General features: G+C 36.4%; 2 protein-coding genes across 2 annotated transcripts in view; one reads left to right on the forward strand and one right to left on the reverse strand.

The window, feature by feature from the left end:
* clcn7 (chloride channel 7) overlaps positions 1 to 20,396 on the forward strand; it is a 29,763-nt gene extending 9,367 nt beyond the window's left edge. The window contains exons 9-25 of the mRNA XM_007245554.3: positions 45 to 128; positions 2,420 to 2,513; positions 3,946 to 4,010; positions 4,438 to 4,554; positions 5,677 to 5,731; positions 5,835 to 5,895; positions 5,979 to 6,120; positions 7,224 to 7,317; positions 10,733 to 10,905; positions 11,712 to 11,763; positions 11,970 to 12,097; positions 13,207 to 13,292; positions 13,659 to 13,791; positions 13,876 to 13,935; positions 14,690 to 14,866; positions 15,540 to 15,620; positions 17,395 to 20,396. Coding sequence (XP_007245616.3) covers positions 45 to 128; positions 2,420 to 2,513; positions 3,946 to 4,010; positions 4,438 to 4,554; positions 5,677 to 5,731; positions 5,835 to 5,895; positions 5,979 to 6,120; positions 7,224 to 7,317; positions 10,733 to 10,905; positions 11,712 to 11,763; positions 11,970 to 12,097; positions 13,207 to 13,292; positions 13,659 to 13,791; positions 13,876 to 13,935; positions 14,690 to 14,866; positions 15,540 to 15,620; positions 17,395 to 17,481 — 1,689 coding nt within the window. The 3' untranslated portion in view covers positions 17,482 to 20,396. The remainder of the gene's footprint in view (positions 1 to 44; positions 129 to 2,419; positions 2,514 to 3,945; positions 4,011 to 4,437; positions 4,555 to 5,676; positions 5,732 to 5,834; positions 5,896 to 5,978; positions 6,121 to 7,223; positions 7,318 to 10,732; positions 10,906 to 11,711; positions 11,764 to 11,969; positions 12,098 to 13,206; positions 13,293 to 13,658; positions 13,792 to 13,875; positions 13,936 to 14,689; positions 14,867 to 15,539; positions 15,621 to 17,394) is intronic.
* LOC103022544 (retinal cone rhodopsin-sensitive cGMP 3',5'-cyclic phosphodiesterase subunit gamma-like) lies at positions 17,579 to 22,854 on the reverse strand. The gene is made up of 4 exons (XM_049468263.1): positions 22,804 to 22,854; positions 20,974 to 21,163; positions 20,834 to 20,874; positions 17,579 to 17,664 (listed from the first exon to the last, which is right to left on the reverse strand). Exons 2-4 carry the CDS (start codon positions 21,144 to 21,146, stop codon positions 17,579 to 17,581), a joined length of 300 nt encoding a protein of 99 aa, XP_049324220.1. The 5' UTR covers positions 21,147 to 21,163; positions 22,804 to 22,854.
* Between the last annotated feature and the right edge of the window lie 990 nt (positions 22,855 to 23,844).

Genomic DNA, 23,844 nt, shown 5'->3' on the forward strand with positions numbered 1-23,844 from the left:
TAGAAAGGAATTATATACTAATACCTTTCTCTTTTCTCCCCCAGGAAGGGCCTATGATCCACTCTGGAGCTGTGGTGGCAGCTGGTGTGTCGCAGGGCAGGAGCACCTCACTAAAGAGGGACTTCAAGGTTATTTATTTTATTTATTTATTTTTATAATTCTTTTCAGGGTTATACAATGAAGTTTAAATTATAAAATTATATATATACAGTTGTGGTCAAAAGTTTACATACACTTGTAAAAAAACATAATGTTATGGCTGTCTTGAGTTTTCAATAAGTTCTACAACTCTTATTTTTCTGTGATAGAGTGATCGGAACACATACATGTTTGTCACAAAAAACAGTCATAAAATTTGGTTCTTTCATAAATTTATTATGGGTCTGCTGAAAATGTCACCAAATCTGCTGGGTCAAAAATATACATACAGCAACATTAGTATTTGGTTACATGTCCCTTGGCCATTTTCACGGCAACTAGGCGCTTTTGGTAGCCATCCACAAGCTCCTGGCAAGCTTCAGGTCGAATGTTTGACCACTCTTCTTGACAGAATTGGTGCAGTTCAGCTAAATGTGATGGTTTTCTTGCATGAACCCGTTTCTTTAGCACTGTCCACATGTTCTCAATGGGGTTTAAGTCAGGACTTTGGGAAGGCCATTCTAAAACCTTAATTCTAGCCTGGTTTAGCCATTCCTTTACCACTTTTGATGTGTGTTTTGGGTCATTGTCTTGTTGGAACACCCAACTGCGCCCAAGACCCAACCTTCGGGCTGATGGTTTTAAGTTTTCCTGCAGAATTTGGAGGTAATCCTCCTTCTTCATTATCCCATTTACTTTCTGCAAAGAACCAGTTCCACTGGCAGCAAAACATCCCCAGAGCATAATACTACCACCACCATGCTTGACAGTAGGCATGGTGTTCCTGGGATTAAAGGCCTCACCTTTTCTCCTCCAAACATATTGCTGGGTGTTGTGGCCAAACAGCTCAATTTTTGTTTCGTCTGACCAGAGAACTTTCCTCCAGAAGGTTTTATCTTTGTCCATGTGATCAGCAGCAAACTTCAGCCGAGTCTTAAGGTGCCTTTTCTGGAGCAAGGGCTTCTTTCTTGCACGGCAGCCTCTCAGTCCATGGCGATGTAAAACACGCTTGACTGTGGAGACTGACACCTGTGTTCCATCAGCTTCCAAATCCTTGCAGACCTGCTTCTTGGTGATTCTTGGTTGACTCTTGACCATCCTGACCAATCTCCTCTCGGCAGCATGTGATAGCTTGCGTTTTCTTCCTGATCGTGGCAGTGACACAACTGTTCCATGCACTTTATACTTGCGTATAATTGTCTGCACAGTTGCTCTTGGGACCTGTAGCTGCTTTGAAATGGCTCCAAGTGACTTCCCTGACTTGTTCAAGTCAATAATTCGCTTTTTCAGATCCACACTGAGTTCCTTTGACTTTCCCATTGTAGCTTTTGTAGCTGAGTCTAATCACTGGGTCAAATGAGCCCTATTTAAATGGGCTCATGAGAAGTCAACAGCTGTAGTCAATCAGAATCACTTACAAGAAGTGAAGAGGCCATGACATGAAGCTAATTTGATTGACACAACTCGCTACATCACCAAAATTGACAAATTTTGTTGCTGTATGTATATTTTTGACCCAGCAGATTTGGTGACATTTTCAGCAGACCCATAATAAATTTATGAAAGAACCAAATTTTATGACTGTTTTTTGTGACAAACATGTATGTGTTCCGATCACTCTATCACAGAAAAATAAGAGTTGTAGAACTTATTGAAAACTCAAGACAGCCATAACATTATGTTTTTTTACAAGTGTATGTAAACTTTTGACCACAACTGTATATATATATATATATATATATATATATATATATATATATATATATATATATATATATATAGTATATTTTTATTGTTTCCAGTGCTGGTCAGATTAATAGGTTATATAGTTTATTCCAGTCTTTAGTTATTGAACTCAGAACACTGGAATGCAGCTAGCGGCTCAATGGCAGCAGTGTTGACAGGTGTTCAGCCTCACTCACAAGATAAAATCTCACAACTCATACAGGTCCCCTAAGGTAACGCTTCATGCTCAGTTTACATGCTGCCATCTATTAAAATTAAAATGACCATTGCGAAACTGCCAAAATCTAAAAAAAAAAAAAAAAAAAAAAAAATTGATAAATTTTTGTTTTTTCTACCGAGCTGTTACCCCAGATTTAATTTAGATTCTTTTCCTCTGATATATGAGGCCATTTTTTACACTTATATTATTTATTTATTTATTTATTTAAATTAGATATTAAACCTATGTTTTCAGCTTGCAGTTACATGTAGAAATAGTATTTTGAGTAACTCTGTCAGTGCAGGTTTCTAACCGTGGCCAGTTTTTCTCCTGCAGATTTTTGAGTATTTCCGCCGGGACACAGAGAAGAGAGACTTTGTGTCTGCTGGAGCTGCTGCTGGAGTCTCTGCTGCGTTTGGAGCTCCTGTTGGTGAGTGGACACACAGACAGGCTCTGTTTATTGTAATCTTGGATTAGGTAGTAAGACTGACACTTCATGTTGTTACACTGTGTTGCTGCATGCTGTGGTGTGCACGTGTTGCACTGTTGATGGGTAAACACTGGCCTGTGTTTAAAAACTAATTTAACTGTCTTGTGCAAAATACACTGGATGTCCAAATGTTTGTGGATACTCCTTCTAATGAATGCTGTTAGCTACTATAAGTTTATTGTCATTCACCGTTGTATGTGTAATATATCATTTACATCATTACCATTTTGTTTGTTTCCCCATTATTATTTCCCCTTCCCCCTCACTGCTATCAAACAACAAAACAATGAAAAAGCAAGAAAAAAAACTGCTAAATTGTTTACACGCAGTGGGTGATCTTGTGTGTACAAAATGATAATTCGTTTGTAAGTATGAAATCATGCTACATATTTTACATAAATCAAATTGTATCATTTTAATTGCCGAAGAGTGCATTTACAGTAACAGATACAGCATCAGCCACACTTTTTACAGTACCAGTAAAAAGTTTAGCTACACCTTAAGTTCACTGATTTTTCATTATTTCAAAATGTTATGCATTGTAGATTAATACTTAAGCCTATGAAGAAAAACATGGTTAAACAAACCAGTTAACAAACCAAAATCTTTTAATATTTTAGACTCTTCAAAGTAGCACTTCTTGTTTAGGTAACAGCTTTGCACGTCTTGGCTGGATTTTCTCAGTCAGCTTTATGAGGTAGAGTCACCTGGAATTCAGGCTTTCAGTTAACAGCTGTGCTGAACTCATTAAGAGTTAATTACTTGAATTTCTTGTCTCTTAATAAAGTGTTTGAGAGCATCAGTAGAAGTAAAGTAGTGAAGAGGTAGAGTTACAGGTATACAGTAAATAGTGAATATTTGAGTAACGTTCTAATCCAGATTATTGCAACAACTTCTCAACCGCTCAAGCAAAGAAAATGTATTAAAAATGATAGTTTTCTTAATATTTAAGGAATGAAGGTCAGTCAATTTGAAAAATGTTAAGAAATTCCGAAGTATTGCCAAGTGCAGTCTCAAAGACTTTTAAAAACATTATGATGAAACTGGCCCTCACCAGGACCACCCTAGGAAAGGAAGGCCAAGAGTTGTCTCTGTTGCACAGGATAAGTTCATCAGCTTATATATAAGGGTCGGGTTTTCTTGTCTGATGAAGTCCAGTCTGGGGGCAGCACAGAATTGACTGGGGCAGTGGAGGATTAAAAGTCTTGACTGAGGGTCAGGACCAGTAATACCCGCTCAGTGTGGTGCTGGGATTTTAATCCAATCACCTTTATTTCACAGCTAAACTGTTCTACCAACCACCAAGTATTGTTTATCACAGTTATTTCTGGGAAAGAAATATAATATTTTTATTTCCTCCTTTTGATAATAGGTGGAGTTCTGTTCAGTTTAGAAGAAGGAGCATCTTTCTGGAACCAGATGCTGACCTGGAGGATTGTGAGTACAAGAATATATAGTATTAATATTAATATTATTTTTGGAAATGCATATTATTGTGGTGATTGGGACTTTAAAGCCATCAGTGGATTTTTGTTTTACAGTCATCACAGAGGTTGAGGGTGTTTATTAGTGATGTTTGATTTGTGTTGAAATATGATCAATTGCCTTTAAGAGTTGCTGATTCAATACGCAGTCTTTTATTTTTGGAAAACTGCTCATTTCCATGTTATCTGATATGTGTTTTGACATGATGTGACTGTGGTAGTTGTTTTCAAGAAATAGATAAAATACAAATAATCAAAAATTAATTATTACCTACTAAAACCATTGACATATTAAAATTCAGATATTTTTCTTCTTGGTATTTTGGAGGTACAAAAACAAAAATTATTTTTTGTTTAATTGTTCTCTTTTCTTCATCTAGTTCTTCGCCTCAATGGTCTCCACGTTCACCTTGAACTTTTTCCTGAGTATTTATCACAAAAAACCTGGAGAGCTGTCCAGTCCTGGTCTCATCAACTTCGGAAGATTCGACATGGATGTAAGTTATCACTTTTTTGTTTTTCCTTTTTTATTTTTGACTTGCCATTATTTTTCATTCTCCATTTATCTTGGCAAGAATCAGATGTTAACACACAGTAAATATGCTGATCATTAGGGGTGTGCCATATCATATATATACGCATTAATATCGCCAACATTTTTTAATTTCGTGAACAATATTATACCCTTAAAAATGGTGCCTTATCATCCACTTCTTATTACATCAGGGTACTTTTTTTTTTTTTTTTTTTTTTTTTTTTTTTTGCTGTTTTTAGCAAAAGAAAAAATTCACGCTGTTCTCATTTCCCCATTATTTATCTACTAGAGACTATAGAGATTATATCCGTCCAGTATCATTTATTTTACTTTAAACCTGGATATATGGAGATATATGGAGTGAATTATTATTAATATCATGACATTCAGGATAATTAACTTCTGTTACAAATCTGATAAAATTCTTGTATTATTTAATTTCTCTGTTAGAAGTGTGCCATAACATATCATATGCAATAATAACATTTTATTTTCACTGTTGCAGTAGTGTATTGCTGAAATAATTGTATTAATTCAGTGTTTTGTCATATCGCCAAAAGGATTAAAGGATTAAAAGGATTAAAAGAACATATATATATATTTTCAGATAAAACATATTTGGGCTCTGGAAAGAACTTAATAGACAAGTAAACCCTGCATCATCACCTCTATTAGCACAACGAATGACTGGTTTGTCTTTGTATGGTAAAAATTATCTGTACCGTGACCCCAAAACCAGTGTTTTTGAGGAAATTGTATTAATGTGATTGAGCTGGTATGTTGAATTAAATTAAGAACAGTGTTTAATATGTATATCTGTATTTACACATACAAAAGAATGTTGTTTATTGTTTAAACAATATTTATCGTAAAGAAAAGAGCTATTGTGACAGGGCAGAAAACAAAAGAAGTTTAGTTGACATAAGATGTGATCATAACAGCCATACTTAAGTACTTTTTAGCTGTTAGCTATGCTTAATCTAGTTTGCCCTCAGAAGGTTCTAGATAGTTGTTTAGGTTAATATTGTTATATTGTTTGTATATGTATATATTGCATTTTTTTTTGTTTTGTTTTGTTGTGCAGAATGTGGAGTACAGTCTCTATGAGATTCCTCTCTTCATAATAATGGGAGCGATAGGTAAGTTCCGTATTTGACCTCATTCACTTTTATATATTTATATATATATATAGTATTGTTTCTGAACACAGAGAGACAAATTTATTCTTCTGCTCCTCCTCAGGTGGAGTTTTGGGAGCGCTGTTCAACGTTCTCAACTACTGGCTGACGATTTTCAGGATCAGGTAAAGATCTTTGAGTGAAGTGATTTCAGCGGATTGGGAGGGTGTTGCTGTATTAACTTAATCATTAACTGAATGATCTGTAGGTACATGCACCGGCCGTGTCTGCAAGTGATGGAGGCCATGCTGGTCGCCGCGGTGACGGCCACCGTGTCCTTCGCTATGATCTATTTCTCTAATGACTGCCAGCCTCTGGAAACGGTGACATCTGAGGATTATCCTCTACAGGTGGGTGTATTTTGAATAAGAAGTCTGTAAACATGGTGTAGGTAGTGTCAGACATTTTGTGAGTTTCAGTTCATGATGTGGTCATGTTGTGCGACTCTGGAGTTGGCTTTATGCTCATAATATGAACTCTGGTTCTAAGAGATAAAAGATTCAATACAAGTGTTTTTGAACCCCATTGTAAAAAAAAAAAAAAAAATTCAAAATCATCACACTTTATAATCTCCTTTTTTTTTCAAATGGCCTATTCCAAGTCTGGTAAAGAGTCATAGTATAAAGAACATTGTAACGTTGTATTATAACAGCAAAAAAGCACTGCAATTAAGTATTATTCATAATGACACAAACAGATTTAGAGCACTTTCTTTAGCATGGTCTCTGGGGATAGATTTCCACATAGATACTCAAGATTTAAGCTGAAATTTTCTAATAAGAGCATTGAACTACTATTCAGTGTAACTATTAAGGATTTGCAGTGTAGGGCCCTATTTTTTGCAATAAAAAAAAAAGAAAAAAAAAAAACCCACAAAGTTTTTGCTTCAAATGGATTTCGGGCATAAAGACCAAAATCCAACAAAAGAAAACAAATATCTGCATAAAAAAAGAAAGAAATCCAGATCCAGGAAGCTCACATAAGGCAAATTAAACCATGCATTTCATGCCACAACTATCAAAGTACAATATTGCAATCTATTTTTTCCCCCAAAATAGTGCAGCCCTATTTTTAGGTTATGTCAAAGCTCTGTTTTTTAAAAGGAGGTCCTTGTGTTTGGTATGGATGTATAAAGGTTTAGAGTACACAGTCACACTGCAAATCAGGTTAATTAAATCAGGTTGGACTGGGTTGGGTGTAAAAGCATGTATCTCCACTTCCTGAATCCATTGTTACCCTTTAAAAGCCCTCTGCAGAATGTTGTAACTGCAATTTTATAACGTTCTTAAAATCTTACAATTCTGAAGCAGCAGCAGCAGCAGCTGTATTAGTCTTCTGTTATTTTATGCAGTTATTTGTTAGTTGTTTTAAGGTGGTAGAGATGATCTGCTGCAGTTGCTAGTGTAGCTCCTACTCCAGCTGTTCTGATTGAAAAGATGTTTCTGCTTTTCAGCTCTTCTGTGCTGATGGAGAATACAACGCCATGGCAACAGCGTTCTTCAACACACCCGAGAGGAGCGTGAGAAGTCTGTTCCATAATCCCCCAGGTGTGTGTGTGTGTGTGTGTGTGTTTTCTGTGTTATAGTAATGATCAGACCGGCTGAGTTAAGTCTTTTTCATAGTTTGACCTAATTAAACATCTCCGGTTACTAGGGGAGGCACCAAAAATGTATTTGGTGTTTATCTGAATAAGTAAAATGATTAAATACTTTATAACAAACAATTTATGCACAAATTAAATGAAAAAATTGCATAATTTATCACACTGGGTCTTAGTATGCTACCTCTTTACATATTGCTGTTTAGGGCTAAGATTTAGCTGAGCTAACAACAAAGTCTGGCGGCTGAATAGCACTGCTGAGGTAAATGTATGATTAGAATAGCACGGATTATGTAAATATTTCATTAAAATAGCACTAATAAGGTTAATGTATGATTTGAATAGCACTACTGAGGTACATTTTGATTAAATGGCCCTGCTGAGGTAAATATTTGATTAAAGTAGCACTACTGAGGTAAATTTATAATAAGAGTAGCAATGCTGAGCTAAATGTATGATTAGAATTGTACTGCTGAGGTAAAGCCATGATTAGAATAACACAGCTAAGCTAAATTTATGACTACAATTGCACAGCTGAGGTACATCTATGATTAAATAGCCCTACTGGTGTAAAATTATGATTAGAATAGCATTGCTGATGTAAATTCAAAAATTGAATAGTGAACAAATATTTGAAGGCAAATTCGGCCTTCACTAAAAATGTTTTGTTAGATTTTGTCCCAAACAATTATTTTGCCGCTTCTGGAATGATTACTTAATTGATTTTATAAAACAGTCAGTAACGTACTTGGTTAATATTACAATAGATAGTGATAGTCCCACAGTCCACACTCATTAATCCTTTTTCTTGTTGCTTATTTATTTGTGTAAATTCCATCTGGTGGAGTGAGTAGTGTGTCTGTGTGTTTCTGGCTGGCTGGGTCTCTGAGCAGATTTAAAACTGCACACAGGGCTGTTAGTCAGCTGACTGGATCAACCAGGCTACTCCACCCCCCTGACACTCACCTCCCACTCATGAAGGCCAGACGCTGATAGCTTTCCCAGAGAAGTAGAGCTCTAGTACTGAGCTCCGAGCTGAGGCCCTTAGCAACTTCATCATACTGCCACAGGGCTGGGTGGCACAGATGCATCAGCGTTATAATTACTTAGTGTAGACTGACACTTCTACATATATAAGAATGACATGTGTAATGAATCAGATCAATCAAACCTGATTGTTAAAGAGTCACTAAACCCCCTGATTTTAGCTGGCCCCACCCTCAGCTCTAATTTGAAAAAAGCAAAAAAAAAAAAAACAGGAGGAGTACTTTGGGCAGTGCACTGGGTGATGTATGGGTTTAGAGGCAGGGCAAGAGGAAGAGCAGTAGTAGTGTGTCCCTAATAGCAGGGAGCCGCAAATGGCTGGATGCCAGTTGGGGGAAGGTGGGGTGTTATTGATTTACTGCTATGCATTTTGTGATAAGTACCCAAACACATCATCCACACCAACCTATAGCACAGTTAAACCTGAGGGAGCACTGCAGAGACAGCTGTGCTGAAAGCCCAGCACAGTTTTGCGCAGATATTTCCAGTTACAGCTGAATTCATGCTTTTACTCCCAGAAAAAAAACACTCTTATTTACCTTTTACAAAGCCATATAAATGCCTGATTAAAGGGCAGATTACTGTTGTTTTGCTCTTTTGAGTTGAGCTCGGTGCTGATTGGTGGGTGGGGTGGGGCTGGTGACATCATGGGCCCTGCATTGTTTAATATCGCAATATATATCGTTGAAAAAAGAATATTTGCAATGTAAATTTTTCCAATATCGTGCAGCCCTATTATAGTAGTATTGGCAGTGGTGTGCAGTCATCCTTCAGAGGAGGGGTGACATTAGGTGCATTTAAAGCATTACATAATATTTAATATGGAAATATAAATATATATATATATATTATAGTTATTGTAAACTATAAGCATATATTTTATAAATTAACTAAAATAAAAAACAGCCACTAATTCAAAGAATTAGTCTGTGTTTTTCAGTTGCTACAGGACTCTTATCTGATTGACTGGGACTGGGAGCTGCAGAAGGGGTACCCACTATATTAACTGCACACCACTGAGTATTATCAGGTGGAGATGGGGTTGCATTAAAACACTGCAGTATTCCTTTAAGCTTGTTTGTGATTGTGGTGTGTTGCCTTCTGAAAGCACCGTGTTAACTGGGCTATAACCATCCAGCAGATGTTCCCCTGCTGCAGGTATTCAGATTCCTTCTGGATCGCTTTAAATTAGGCGGTGTGTTTACAAGCGCTGCAAAGCTGTTATGCGACATTTAGACACATGTACGCACCATTTTTGCCAAGAGAGGTGTATGAGCTTGTTAAAAACGTCTGTAAAGTGTTAAGACTCGAGGAAAACAGCTGGCTGGATAATTGGGCACTTGTAGTATAGTGTAATCAGTGTAGAAATGAGCTGTAGAATTTTAACGTTGACTCCAGTTTAAGTTCACATTACAAGCCTCAATAATCCATACAGATTTTTTTTGCCCTAATCAGATTTGGTGGATATTGACTGATCACATTTATTGATGTTAGTAAGCTGTGTCTGATTCGTTGATTGGTTTATGCATGTCACCTCTGCAAACACGTTATAAATGTGGAGACACTCTTAACATTTGATCTCATATTGCTCAGCATGGCAAAAGGAGCCCAAAGAAGAGTAGTGGAATAGAGGAGTGAAGGAGGGGAAGAAGGAAATGAGGTTAGAAGTAGTTAGTGTGTTAGAGGTGTTAGGAGAGTAAGTGCTCTTTAAAGAGCTCTGTCTTCAGGAGTTTATTAAAGATAGTGAGAGATTCTCCTGATCTGGTAGTAGAAGGTAGTTAGTTAGAGGTGTTAGGAGAGTAAATGCTCTTTGAAGAGCTCTGTCTTCAGGAGTTTATTAAAGATAGTGAGAGATTCTCCTGATCTGGTAGTAGAAGGTAGTTTGTTCCACCATTGGGGAACTCTGTATGAGAACAGTCTGGATTGCTTTGTGTGAATGTTTGTTTGGTAAAGCGAGGCGACGTTCATTGGAGGAGCGCAGCGGCCGGGAGGTAGCGTAAGCCTTCAGTAGTGATCAGTGCAGGTAGGAAGGAGCTGTTCTGTCATCACCTTGAAGGCGATTGTAAGAGCTTTGAATTTGATTAGTGCAGCAACTGGGAGCCAGTGAAGTTTAATAAACAGTGGGGTGACGTGCCCATTGGTTTTGGCTTGTTGAAGATGAGGCATGCTGCTACCTTCTGGATCATTTAAAGTGGTTTTACAACGCAGGGCAGGAGGCCCGTTAGCATTGCACTGCAGTAGTCAAACCAGTTGTTGGGTGGGTTTATGCCCACAGTTTGGTCTTTGCCCTGTTTGACGTGTGTCCTGCCCTCTCTCAGGCACCTATAACCCGCTGACCCTCGGCCTCTTCACCCTGACCTACTTCTTCCTGGCGTGCTGGACGTACGGCCTGACCGTTTCAGCAGGAGTCTTCATTCCCTCACTGCTGATCGGGGCAGCCTGGGGGCGGCTCTTCGGCTTACTGTTGTCCCTCATGACCACCGGAAAACTGGTAAGTTTGTGCCTCGACCCCCTGACTCCAACTTATGTAGCTATCAGGTAATAGACAAAATGAATGCTTCAAGAAAGTAAAGAAAGCATTTTTTTTGGAATACAACCATACAACGACATGCCAGAAGTCATGGGACATAATCTAGTACCGTGTCCCATGACTTTTGCCATATCCTATTGAAGCTATTATGGCAAAAACTACTCATTTTGCTATATATAGGTATATGTTTAAGTATAATGGACATTGTTTGTTTTTTTATTTTATAAACTACGGACAACATTCTTTCCAAATTCCAAAAAAAAATATTGCCATTTAAAGCATTTATTTGCAGAAAATGAGAAACGTCTGAAATAACAAAAAAGATGAAGAGCTTTCAGACCTCAAATAATGCAAAGAAAACAAGTTCATATTCATAAAGAGATTTTAGAAATCAATATTTGGTGGAATAACTTGCCATCATGTTCTCCTCCACCAGTCTTACACACTGATTTTGGATAACTTTATGCTGCTTTACTCCTGGTGCAAAAAGTCAAGCAGTTCAGTTTGGTGGTTTGATGGTTTGTGATCATCCATCTTCCTCTTGATTATATTCCAGAGTTTTTCAAATTGGTAAAATCAAAGAAACTCAATTTTTAAGTGCTCTCTTTTTTGTTTCTAAAATTTGATGTCTTTCAATGTTTGATAAAATGAAGATCTAATATTCATGTGGTTAAATAAACATTTTTCTTGTTCTTTCATATATATTTAAAGTGCTGATAGAGCTGTGCAGAGCGGCTGATGTGTTTTTTGGGTCTGTGTTTTTTTAGGTATGGGCGGATCCTGGAAAGTACGCGCTGATGGGAGCTGCAGCTCAGCTCGGTGAGTCACTGGGTTGTTTTAAAATCATGTCAAATGTTTAGAGCAGCTTCCTTGTGCTGTGCCAGGAGACTTCAGGAATGCTGTATTGTCGTAGTGTTTGCTGTCTGTCTGTATTGCATGTGCTCACAGAGGAACACTGAGTTCCTGAGGTTTTTATAGCAGCTGATTGAGGTGTGTCCTGCGCTGAAGCTATTTTTATTCCTCAGGTGGAATTGTGAGAATGACGCTGAGTCTGACAGTCATTCTGGTGGAAGCGACAGGAAACGTTACCTACGGTCTGCCCATCATGCTGGTGCTGTTGACTGCCAAGATTGTGGGAGACTATTTTATTGAAGTAAGGGACGCATTTAAAACCAGGAAGTCTTTTTAAGGCATTGGGAGACATTTAAAAACTGTATTTTTCTCCTTTTTAACCTATATATTACATACATATGCATTGGTCCATTTTATGTACCTGATGATGAAACATTTTCAATCAATCCACTTGAAGAATTCAGTCACTGGATATTTAATCTACCTAAAAGAAATAAACTTAAAAAGTTGGAATAGCTTTCAGAACAGTTCATAAATAAATTCAATAAATAAATAAATAAAAAAGATTGATATTTTTGGCCTTATTTAACTTTTCAAGAATTAATGAAGAACTAACATTAATAGAGCATAATATAAATGTAATGCATCTTTTTGTCTTTAAACCAATGACTAAGCAAATATGATAGATAGATAGATAGATAGATAGATAGATAGATAGATAGATAGATAGATAGATAGATAGATAGATAGATAGATACTTACTTCATTTATCCCGAAGGAAATTTAGCAGCCAGTATCAGTTACACAACACAGTAGAAACAAACAAACAATAAGTGTAGTACAATAAGAGAGCACAGTGAGGGATATAAGACTCTAAACTATAAAATAAAAATTCTAAAACTAAAACTTTAAAATATATACATAAATATATAAATACAAAAAGCTATACAAAGTGTGGAAGTAAGTAGTCGTAGATATGAAGTAGTGCAGTATATATACATAATATGTGATAAAAAAGGTCTTAAATAACTCAGTTATCACAGTCAAAAGTAATTAAGAAATGGCAATTAAGGGGAACTGTGGAAGTCAAAGGGCTGAGACGTTTTAATTGAGTAGGGTTTCCAAGCATTTGCATATTTTTGGTTACTCTTATTATCGTTTTATTTTATATTGTTTAGTTGTTTACGTAATCCGATATGCAATAATATTAACATTTGCATTATAAAAAAAATGTGTACCATAATTATTATAGTCCTTTTTAGTTGTAAATTATAATAATAGTATAATAGTGATAATAACTTGCTGATAAGATTGTGTTTACTGCTTTTTTTTTTTAATAATCAGCTTTTTTAAATATAGCTAGAGATTTGCTTATAACTGTGCAATAACATATCTGATTTTTGTTAACAGGGCCTTTACGATGTACACATTAAGCTGCAGAGTGTTCCTTTCCTGCACTGGGAGGCTCCTGCTACCTCTCACTGGCTGACAGCAAGGTAATTTAGCTTTTAGTCTTATTTAGTTTTATGGACAAGAAAAGATTTATGGTCAGTTTATAAAGGGAGCCAGACTGAATGTAACATTCCCATTAAAACAGGAGTATTATATTCAAACATTAGTGTAGGTAGACATGACGGAAAAGAGGTTTTACTGAACGCGAGCGACTGGTGGAGCAATGGAGACTTCAGAAGGGGAAACTCAGAAGCTCCGTAGCTCATTCACTCATAGTAAAACCAAAGACTCTCTCTCTCTTTCTCTTTAAGGGAGCCATTAAATTAATTGGGACATATTAGGCCTTGGTAGGCTCTGTACAGCAATTAGGACTAATGAGGTTTTTGTTCTTCTGTTCGTCTGTTTAACAGAGAGGTCATGAGCTCTCCAGTTACCTGCTTTAACCGAGTGGAGAAGGTGGGCACCATCGTGGATGTTCTCAGCAACACGTCTACCAATCACAACGGTTTCCCTGTGATCATCCAGGCTGCTGCCAGTGAAGAGGTACTGCTGCAGTGTGTTTGTCTGTGTGTGTCTGTGTGTGTGTTTTTGTGACCTCTGCTGACCCTGTTCTGTTTGTTCCCACAGCCCGGGAAGCTCTGCGGCCTCATCCTTCGTTCTCAGCTCATCGTTCTTCTGAAGCACAAGGTAATCACTACTATTAAAACATTAATATGATTGTTATTAGTGCTGGCAAGCTGTGATTAATTTGTTCAAATTAATTGCAATTATCACGTTTTGCTAAGAAACTATTTTAAACTATACAATTCAATTGAATTTTGAGCTGAGTAGCGAATTAATAAATAAATGAATAAATGAATGAATGAATAATTGCTGTAGATTTAAAAGCTCCCTGTAATGAATATCAGTCTGTAACAGATGGTGTAAATACTGTATATCTCTTACAACACTAGACTATTTAATTATAGCTGCTCCTTTATTCACCTAAAACCTACAAAACTATTATAGCAGACGCTCACACATACCAAAGGTTATTTACAGGAGATTCTAGACGACTCAAATGTGTCTTAAAGAGTAAATATAGTCTAATACGTTTTTACATTAATAGCTTAAATATGTGGCTTTGGAATAATAAAAGATACCAGACCTGCTTTAAATGCTAAACAGAATTAACATAATTTAAATATTTGACCATCATCACCATTTGATCAAAGGTTTACTTGGTAAAATCCAAGTAAAATTAAGTAGTTTAAATAAAATAAAAACTGGATGTTTGTTATTGCAACAATGGACTTGCAACATGTTTCGGCCTAATGGCTTTTATTATGAAGCCCAAAATGGTGAATTAGTCATAATAGTTAATGGCTAGCTGATAATGCTAACTGTTTTCCAAGCTGAATTAATCCTGCTGTTTGATATGAGTATGATATTTGTGTTTCAGGTGTTTGTGGAGAGGGCTCGTTCAAGGCTGAGTCAGCGTAAGCTGCAGCTGAAGGACTTCAGAGATGCCTACCCACGATTCCCTCCGATCCAGTCCATCCACGTGTCCCAGGACGAGAGGGAGTGCATGATGGACCTGACGGAGTTCATGAACCCGACCCCCTACACTGTGCCTCAGGTATACCCTGTAACTACTTAGTTACTCTGCAGTGTTTAAGCACTGTATGTTCGAAAGTATGTAGACATGTGCCGATACAAAGTGAAAATAAAGGTAATTTTCCTGAATCAAGGCGAAGAACATTGAAATAAAAGGGGGGGAAAAGCACCATGTGCTTCTTTACCATGGGTTTCCCTGCTGTAAATCCTTGCCAGGGTTGAAGAATTGGACACTGTTGGTCTGTTCTGGTTCTGATGGATGTATCCTGGATGATCCTTCTTATAACTTGCTGTTCTCAGACTCATTAGACTCACTAAATTAATGTTCTAGAATGGCTTTATACTTTTTGGGGGGGAATAAAAAATCTCAGACTTTTCCAGCCCAAGCAATTGACCACACATTCCCTCCTGTCCTAATCATACGCATTTTAAGTATTTTAATTTTTTGAAGCGGTAATAAGCCAGCCTTAATTGGCACATACTTTCCTTGCAGTACCATCATACCCCACTAGGGGGCTGCAAACAACAAGTTGAAAATTGCAATATTTATATCATTTCTTTGAATAAATTCAATTTTTTTTTTGCTTCTAAAAAAACATTTTTGATTTCATAAATTTCATTTTTTGTTCTTTATGGAACCATTACATAGCAGTGTTGTTTTTGTTGAGCCTGCTGCTGCTGTTGCTTTTCTTTAGGAAACGTCGCTCCCTCGTGTGTTTAAGCTGTTCCGGCCGCTGGGGCTCAGGCACTTGGTGGTGGTGGATGATGAAAACAGGGTAAGAAGTTTACTAGCGATTTAAATCCAGGTTGAATTTGTTGTTTTTAGGTGTAGTTTTATTATTATTTTTATTTTATGTAAAATTCCTCTAATTGTCTTTATATGTGACTAGTAATTGTCTAGTATTTATTGGTTTTATTTATTTTATTGAATTTTTCTTTTACATTTTCTTTATTGGTTTTTCAGTCGTGTGGGTTCAAGTATTAGCCAAACCCAACAAGCCATGTATTAATAATAGTAATAAATAATAAATTCTCACTCTAAACAAACAAAAAGCACTGCAGTATCCGTGTATATGGTTGCTATCCAATGAAAAAAACAGCAACTTTCCAGGAGAGAGAAAAAGCCTTCTTTCAATGGAAGTCAATGTAAAAATATTTTATTTTAGGTAATTTTGAAGCGTTTCTATTGATCCATTTATCAATACATTTTGGCTCAGTGTAAGGGACGGTTTGTGTGTAACAATTACGTAGTAAACCAGAAATCGACACAAATGGAGATACTTGTTTTTCATTGGACAGCGACAAAATACACATATGACATCATTACAGTTTGGTTCTCGCTAACAAATATTCACAAGTGCAAACGTATTGCCTCTGATTTGCTAACAGCAATGCGACACCAGGAAGCAGCGAGACGAGACAACAGTTAGAAACATTTTAAAATAAAGACATTTTTACACTAATAGCATTGTCTTTGTCTTTGCAATCTCATATGTTACTTTACAACATGTGTAATAATGCCCTATTAAGTGCAGTTCAGCCACTGACCTATAGTCTTAGAGTCTCTGTAAAATGCAAAATCCACCGGAGATCCTATTTAAACATAGTTACTATGTAAACATAGTTACTTACACATAGTCCAGGGTAGTCCAGGTCTAGACAGTTTTATGCTTTTAACCAGGGTAACAGGACTGTTGTAAACATACACCTACCTATCTCAGTTGTACTTCACTGGTGGTGTTCCATAGACAAATTCTAACCATAGACTTGTATTGTTTTTCACAAAGAACAAGAAAAAGAAAATATGTTTAACGTTCTGATTATGTATAGAGATTGCGGTATATTTACTGTATTGGGGAAAACTCCCTACAGATCCCCTGCAGGATTAAATGTCACTTCCAGGTCCGCTCCCATAGTTTTGGGATTTTTGACGACAATTTTTGCTAGAAATTCTCTGTTAAAAGAATAAATCAATCAATCAATCAACCTTTATTTTAATTCTGATGTACATTGAGGGCAGCCCTAATTTTCAATGTAGCCGAGCATTTACAGAAACAGGGATTGACATAACAGAGAAAATAAAAGCTAAATTTCATTATTGTAAAATAGCAGTAAATAAAATATAAAAATAGATACAAAAAAATAATAAATAATAATAATAATAATAATAAATAATAATAATGGTAAAATTAATGATCATAATTAAGTATGGTTTAATTGACAAAAAATTTAAATCAAAAGAAAGTAAGACTAATACAACAAAAATGGGTTAAAATTAGCTAAAACTAACTTGTAAATAAATGAACTAACAAAAAGAAAAGCAATAATAATTATAAAAATAGTAATAACAATAAAAGAAAATCAAAATAAGATAAAAAGCAAAAATACAAAAGTATTAAAAATAATAAAAGTAATAATATAATAGCTATAAGAATAATAATAATAATAAATAAAGTATCTGACTAGTTTTTGACAACCAAAACAGTTCTTAATCCAGTCTTGCCTGTTGTCCTCTGTTTTTTTTTTTTGTTTTGTTTTTTTCATGTGAAGGTCGTTGGGTTGGTGACCAGGAAGGATCTTGCTCGCTATCACCTGGGTAAGCATGGTCTGGAGGAGCTGCACCTGGCTCACACATGATGACCACCGGCCCTCCATACCCTCGCTCGCCTTCTGCCCACCCTCGCTGTTGGAGCCCCCTGACTGCAGCAGGCAGGATCTGGAGACGCTCAACAGATTAAATACGTTCCAGACATGGCGGACACACACCTGCAGCCCACAGGCGATACCAGTAAAGGCCTGGATACACCTGGAAGACATTTCCTTCAGAGACAGAGAATTCATACTGATTCTGAGAAAAAAACTCTCCGGGTCTCAGAGCTGAAAGACAGTGTTTTAACGAAGGCTGGGATTTAACAGACTGTTTAATGAAGCTGGTGTGTGTTTCAGGACACTTTCCACACTCTTTAGTTTCTGGACTCTTCATATTGTATCCAGGTCTTTTGTTAATAATAATTTAAGGGCTCAGTTGAGTTAGAGTGTAGACGTTTTGCTGCCTGTTGGTTTACAAAGCGAGCACATTACAAAGCATTTTTACGTTTTGCACTGCTGCACCACTGTGTTTATTTATTGCTTTTGAAGCCTTTGTTTTTTTTTTCATCCATCATATTCTCATCACCCCTAAATCTATATGTTCTTTCACATTTCTTGCATTTTTGGATTTTGGCATTTTGTTTAATATGTTTAATGTTAAATATAATCTTAAAAATAATGGTACTTCAAATGGTTTAAGAATCACTGGCCTTATTCACCAAGCAGTCTTAAGAAGATCGTCTTAAAATATTGAGAGTCCGACATTCGCTAATTTTTTGTTCTGCATTTTAAAACACATCCTAAATCTAATGTAGACTTTCTGTTTAAGGAAATTCTTGGGAATTTTAAGAAAATTCTTGGGAGTTTTAAGTCAATTCTTGGGAATTTTAGGTAAATTCTTAGGAATGTATTGGTGAACGAGGCTTATAGTTTAATAGAGATCTACGATTGTGAAGAGCCTTTTAAATGTTAGACAAAGTTTAGGGTTCTTTACAGTCTTTTTTTTTTTTTTTTTTGTAACTGATATGGTCCTTAACGGAACAAAAATTGCTCAAAATTTGCTTAAAGAACCATTTAAAGCACCATTATTATTTTTAAAAGATCCTGTTGACATAAAGGACAAAGTTAAAGCATCTTTCGATTAAATTGATTTTTTTTAATAATTCATTTCAAATTTTACCCCATTTTCTATTTAATGTTAGACAAATTGCTCAAATCCCTCCTCGATAGAAGCCAATGCAATCAGAGGAAAGCGCCGGATCCCCAGCTCTGATACATCAGCTAACAGATGTCTGTGCTGACTAACATCACACTATTGGACTGATGTGTGAAGAAAGCATGGCCACCATTGCTCGTTGCTCTCTCTCAGACTCCGGCTGCTGATGCTTGATCCACGATTCAAACCATAGTGACTGCCTTAGTTTGCTGGACCAGGTGGAGCCAAAATTAGAGCTGAGCTGAGAGTTTCATCAGCTCTTCGTAATTAAAGTACACTGATTATAGCTATGTTTTGATTTTAATTCATTTTTCACTCATTTTCAGACTCCCCTCCTAAAGTTGAAAGTGGCCAATAGAAATCTGTATAATAGCCATATAATACAGCTCTGGAAAAAAATAAGAGACATTTCCTCATTTAGAGCATTTATTTGCAGAAAATGAGAAATGGCTGAAATAACAAAAAAGATGCAGAGCTTTCAGACCTCAAATAATGCAGAGAAAACAAGCTCATATTTCTAAAGTTTTAAGAGTTCAGAAATCAATCAATATTTGGTGGAATAACCCTGGTTTTTAACCACAGTTTTTGTGAATCTTGGCATCATGTTCTCCTCCACCAGTCTTACACACTGCTTTTGGATAACTTTATGCTGCTTTACTCCTGGTGCAAAAATTCGAGCAGTTCAGTTTGGTTTGATGGCTTGTGATCATCCAATTTGGTCAAATCAAAGAAACTCAACATTTTATTACGAACGTAGGCTAATTTAGCTATGTGTTTTTTGTTGTTTTTTTGTTAATCAAACGATACATTTCTTCAACACTTCTTTTCACTGATTGTGAAGAGTTGAGAAAATCTCACACAGATTTACGTTTTTTTTGCACAGTGTTATTGATTTAATGTTCTGGCAAGACCAGACACAATGTTGAGCCTTGCTGAAGATTTTATACAGTTTTTCAGAACATGCATCCATAAACCGCCATATCATTATAACCACTCCACAAGACCTTTTTGGCACCAAGACTAACATTAGCCTTCTTTAAGCTCTGCACAAATCAGTGAGAGCCTCCAGTTCAGCAAATAGTTCTTATTTATTGATCAGCGTTTGGTAGGTATTGTCCAATGCATACTAATAACACCTAAATAATACAAAACCTGCCCAGAACTTGGAGATGTTTTCATCCTCCAGTCGTCGTCCAGTCATCACAGCTTGACTTATTTGTTCTGCTTCCAGCTTATCAACTTCAAAAACTGACTGTTAACTGACTCCCACCTCCTATCAGGTGCCATAATAACCAAATAATCACTGCTCCTCGCTTCATCCCTCAGTGGTTTTAATGTTCTGGCTAATCAGTGTCCACAGGGTCTCCTGCTGTTGAGTATTTGCACTGTACAAATTTTGCGAATTAACAAACAAGTGAAGGTACTCCTATCTGTAGCTAATGAATAACTGCATTCATGATGTCGATGTTAAAAAATTGTTTTCTGTGAAAATTGTATCTTAAAACAGAACAGCTTCGGTCCGACAGTATAAAAAAATATTAATAATGTATGTCTGGGCAGTCTATTCATTTATCAGTTTTGTATAAAGAGCCTTAATTCTGTAAACATTAGGAACATTATTATTACGCAAGCGATCAGCTTTGGTCTTCATACAGATGTAAAAAAAAAAAAGTTTTTAAGAGAACCGTAATAATGTCCTCTACTTTTGTACAGTTGTTTGTTTGACAATAAAGAATAAAAGAACTGATCCAAGTTTTTTTTTTATGTCTGTAAAGAAATCATTGTGTGAAATAATAAATGTTATTAATCATGTGTTTTGTTCCTTATACTAGTGCATCTCATAAATTAGAATATCATTGAAAAGATACTTTATTTCAGTAATTTAGTTCAAAATGTGAAACTCATATATTATATAGATGTATTTCAAACAGAGTGATCTATTTTAAGAGTTTATTTCTTGAATTGGGACATGACCAGGAAAAAAAAAGCCCTTATAAGGAGGTAGGGAGCCCGAGAACGGGTGGAAAAAACAAGAACGGAAGAAACTAAAGTCACGCCGAGTGCGACAGAGAGAGAGAGAGGGGAGGGATGTAAACAAAAGCTCTCCAGAGAAGCATTTTATTTCATATATGTTTTATTATCGTTGAATATAAACTGTCCTAAACAGTCCTACATCGTACTCACCATTCCCCAGTCCCTCCATTCCAGGGATTTCATCTCCAAATCTGTGTGGAAAAAAAAGTATAGTATGACCGAAATAAACCCCACTATACAGAACCGTAGCCCCCCAGGACTGGAACTAAAGACCCCTGCTTTAACCCTACCCTTTCACTCCCTTCTTGGGCGGTTTGCTCTTGAAGTGTCTGGTCATCCTCTGTTTGAACTTTGGTGGTCCTTTCCTGGGTGTGGTGGGTCCATTGATGGCTCGAGTTGGGCAGCTGGACACATCACTGACACCAATGTTACTGCTACTGGAACTGCTACTGGTTGATGACATCTCTTTCCAGTCTCTCCCTGTGGAACACACAATATAGTCTATACAGCTCTGCAAAAAAATTAGAGACTACTGATTTTGCAAAGATGCAGAGCTTTCAGACCTCAAATAATGCAATGAAAACAAGTTCATATTCATACAATTTTAAGAATTCAGAAATCAATATTTGATGGAATAATCCTGGTTTTTAATTACAGTTTTCATGCATCTTGGAATCATGTTCTCCTCCACCAGTCTTACACACTGCTTTTGGATATCTTTATGCCTTTACTCCTGGTGCAAAAATTCAAGCAGTTTGTGATCATCCATCTTCCTCTTGATTATATTCCATTGGTTTTCAATTTTTAAGTTGTCTCTTATTTTTTTTCCAGAGCTGTCGAAGTGCATATAGATCACAGAACTGGTATATTTTACTAAATACAGACCTTTTTACTCTATATATAATACAAGAAAAAAGTTTGGACACACCTACTCATTCTATTCTTTTATTTTGTTATAAATTAATATTGAAGTGATCCAAATTATGAAGGAACACATAAGGAATCATGTAGTAACTTAAAAGTGTTAAAACCAAAAAATACTATGTAAAGAAGCATTTAGGTGCAACAGAGGTAACTCTTGCTCTTCCTTTCATTAGGTTGTCTGGATAGAGACTGATAAATACTGAATATAGACCTTCTACTAATTCACACATTATACGAAGAAAATACTAAATATATAGACATACAACTATATTCTATAATGAATATAAACTTTTACTGATAAATGCTAAACACAGACCTTATAGGGACCACTAGTGGATAATTTTTTTAAATGCATAAAGCCACACAGTCAACTAAAATTTATTCATACTGCTTGGGGTATTCTTTAACCATTCTCTATCACAGGGGTGCTCAAACTTTTTTTGTTGGGGGCCAGAAGGAGAAATATATTTGAAGTCACGGGCCACAGACTCTGTAATAAAAAAATAATGAAATATACCACTTTAAATAATACATTTTCCTGATTATTTCATTTACACACCATTTTACTTGACTTACTATCTTTATCTTTGACAGTGTTGTGTAAACTAAGATTTTTCAAATTGATGTTTAACTTCATGATGTCTCTTAATATTAAACTCCTTAATTACGGCAACTTTTAGACTCTTTGGCCCATTTTTCTGTGCTAGAAATGCGCACTCTCTCCGCTTTTAGACTCTTTGGCCCATTTTTCTGTGCTAGAAATGCGCACCCTCTCCGCTTTTAGACTCTTTGGCCCATTTTTCTGTGCTAGAAATGCGCACCCTCTCCGCTTTTAGACTCTTTGGCCCGTTTCTGACACCTAGCGTTCAAACTTTGAATCTCACATAAAAACCTGCTTAACAGCGGGCCAACTTTCATTCAATTTCTATAATACCTCGCGGGCTGCTTCAAAAAAGGAAACGGGCCGCAAATGGCCCGCGGGCCGTAGTTTGGACACCCCTGCTCTTTCAGTATGGTTTAGGCCAACATACTTCTTACTTTCTTAACTCTCATCACTACATAACTTGAAGATAAAAAATAAAATCATTAATATAACTGTAACATTATAATTCAATAAAATATGAAATAACATTACAGATCTGAATGCTGATGACTAGAATTTAAAATAAATTACAGTATATTGAAGATGGTCTTACCTTGTGTGTGTGTTTTGGTATCGTTGTTGCTTTGGAGACCCCTCTGGGTGTGTGTGTGTGTGTTCTCTTGCTCTGTCTCTGCAGGTTTAAATACACTCTGACTGACCGATGCTTACGTCAGCGGCCTCCAGCAGCAGATGCTGAGATCTACACACAGGCAAATCTACACACTGGATTATATATACACACACACACACACACACACTCTCTCTCTCTCTGTCTCTCTCTCTCTCTCTCTTTTACAGATGATACGGCCTTGATTCATAAAGCTCAGGCCATGGCCTACTCACACACCTGCACAGAGAGTAGTGTAGATCTGTTTAGGATTAAAGAGAGAGAAAGAAAGAAAGAAAGTTAGAGAGAGAGAGAGAGAGAGAGAGAGAGAGAGAGAGAAAGAGAGGCAGACAGGGAGGGAATGGTGCCAGTAATAGTATTCCTGCCACTTAGATGAATTACCCCTATTAACCCCAAGTCCACTCTTGGCGTGTACTGTCCAGTCAGCAGCCTAAACAGCCTTCAGCGGTCAGGTCCAGGCTGCTGCGGCTAAACAGGGGCAGAGGGGCTTTTGGAGAATGTTCTAATGGGATTAATTCAGGAATAATGGACTCAAACATTTGTTATACTGTCTGCTGCCAATTTGAACCTAAAGATGATAACAGTTAATGCTCCATAAACTGGTTATGTATTGATTTGTTTAATAACCACAATCGAAACAACCTGCTACTATTACACTCTAAAAAACAAAGGTATGATATGAGTACTTTTTTTGTACTCAAAGGTACATTTTTTATATATATATAAAGTTCTTTACAGGGTCAGATTTGTTCCCTCTGAAGTACAAAGTCATTTCTAACAGCAATAATTACAGATTTGTACCATTTAACCTGCAGACAAAGGGTACATTCAGTATTCTGTATCACTGCACTAATAAACAATGTATATTTAAATTGCACATTTTTTATTTGAAAGCCAGACAATTTTGGATCATCAAGTTTTTGAGCCATATTCAGTTGATGATAATGTTTATAATCTTTATAATCT

This window comes from Astyanax mexicanus, chromosome 19 (assembly GCF_023375975.1).
Source record: "Astyanax mexicanus isolate ESR-SI-001 chromosome 19, AstMex3_surface, whole genome shotgun sequence".
Lineage (NCBI taxonomy): Eukaryota > Metazoa > Chordata > Actinopteri > Characiformes > Acestrorhamphidae > Astyanax > Astyanax mexicanus.

Bases quoted from the DNA above. Each gene is read 5' to 3' on its own strand.
- LOC103022544 (XM_049468263.1), bottom strand. From the start codon at position 21,146: ATGTCATCAACCAGTAGCAGTTCCAGTAGCAGTAACATTGGTGTCAGT. The intron at 20,875-20,973 runs GTAGGGTTAAAG...TTTTCCACACAG, and splicing joins CCCAAGAAGGGAGTGAAAGG to ATTTGGAGATGAAATCCCTG. The intron at 17,665-20,833 runs GTGAGTACGATG...CTGTCTCTGAAG, and splicing joins AATGGAGGGACTGGGGAATG to GAAATGTCTTCCAGGTGTAT.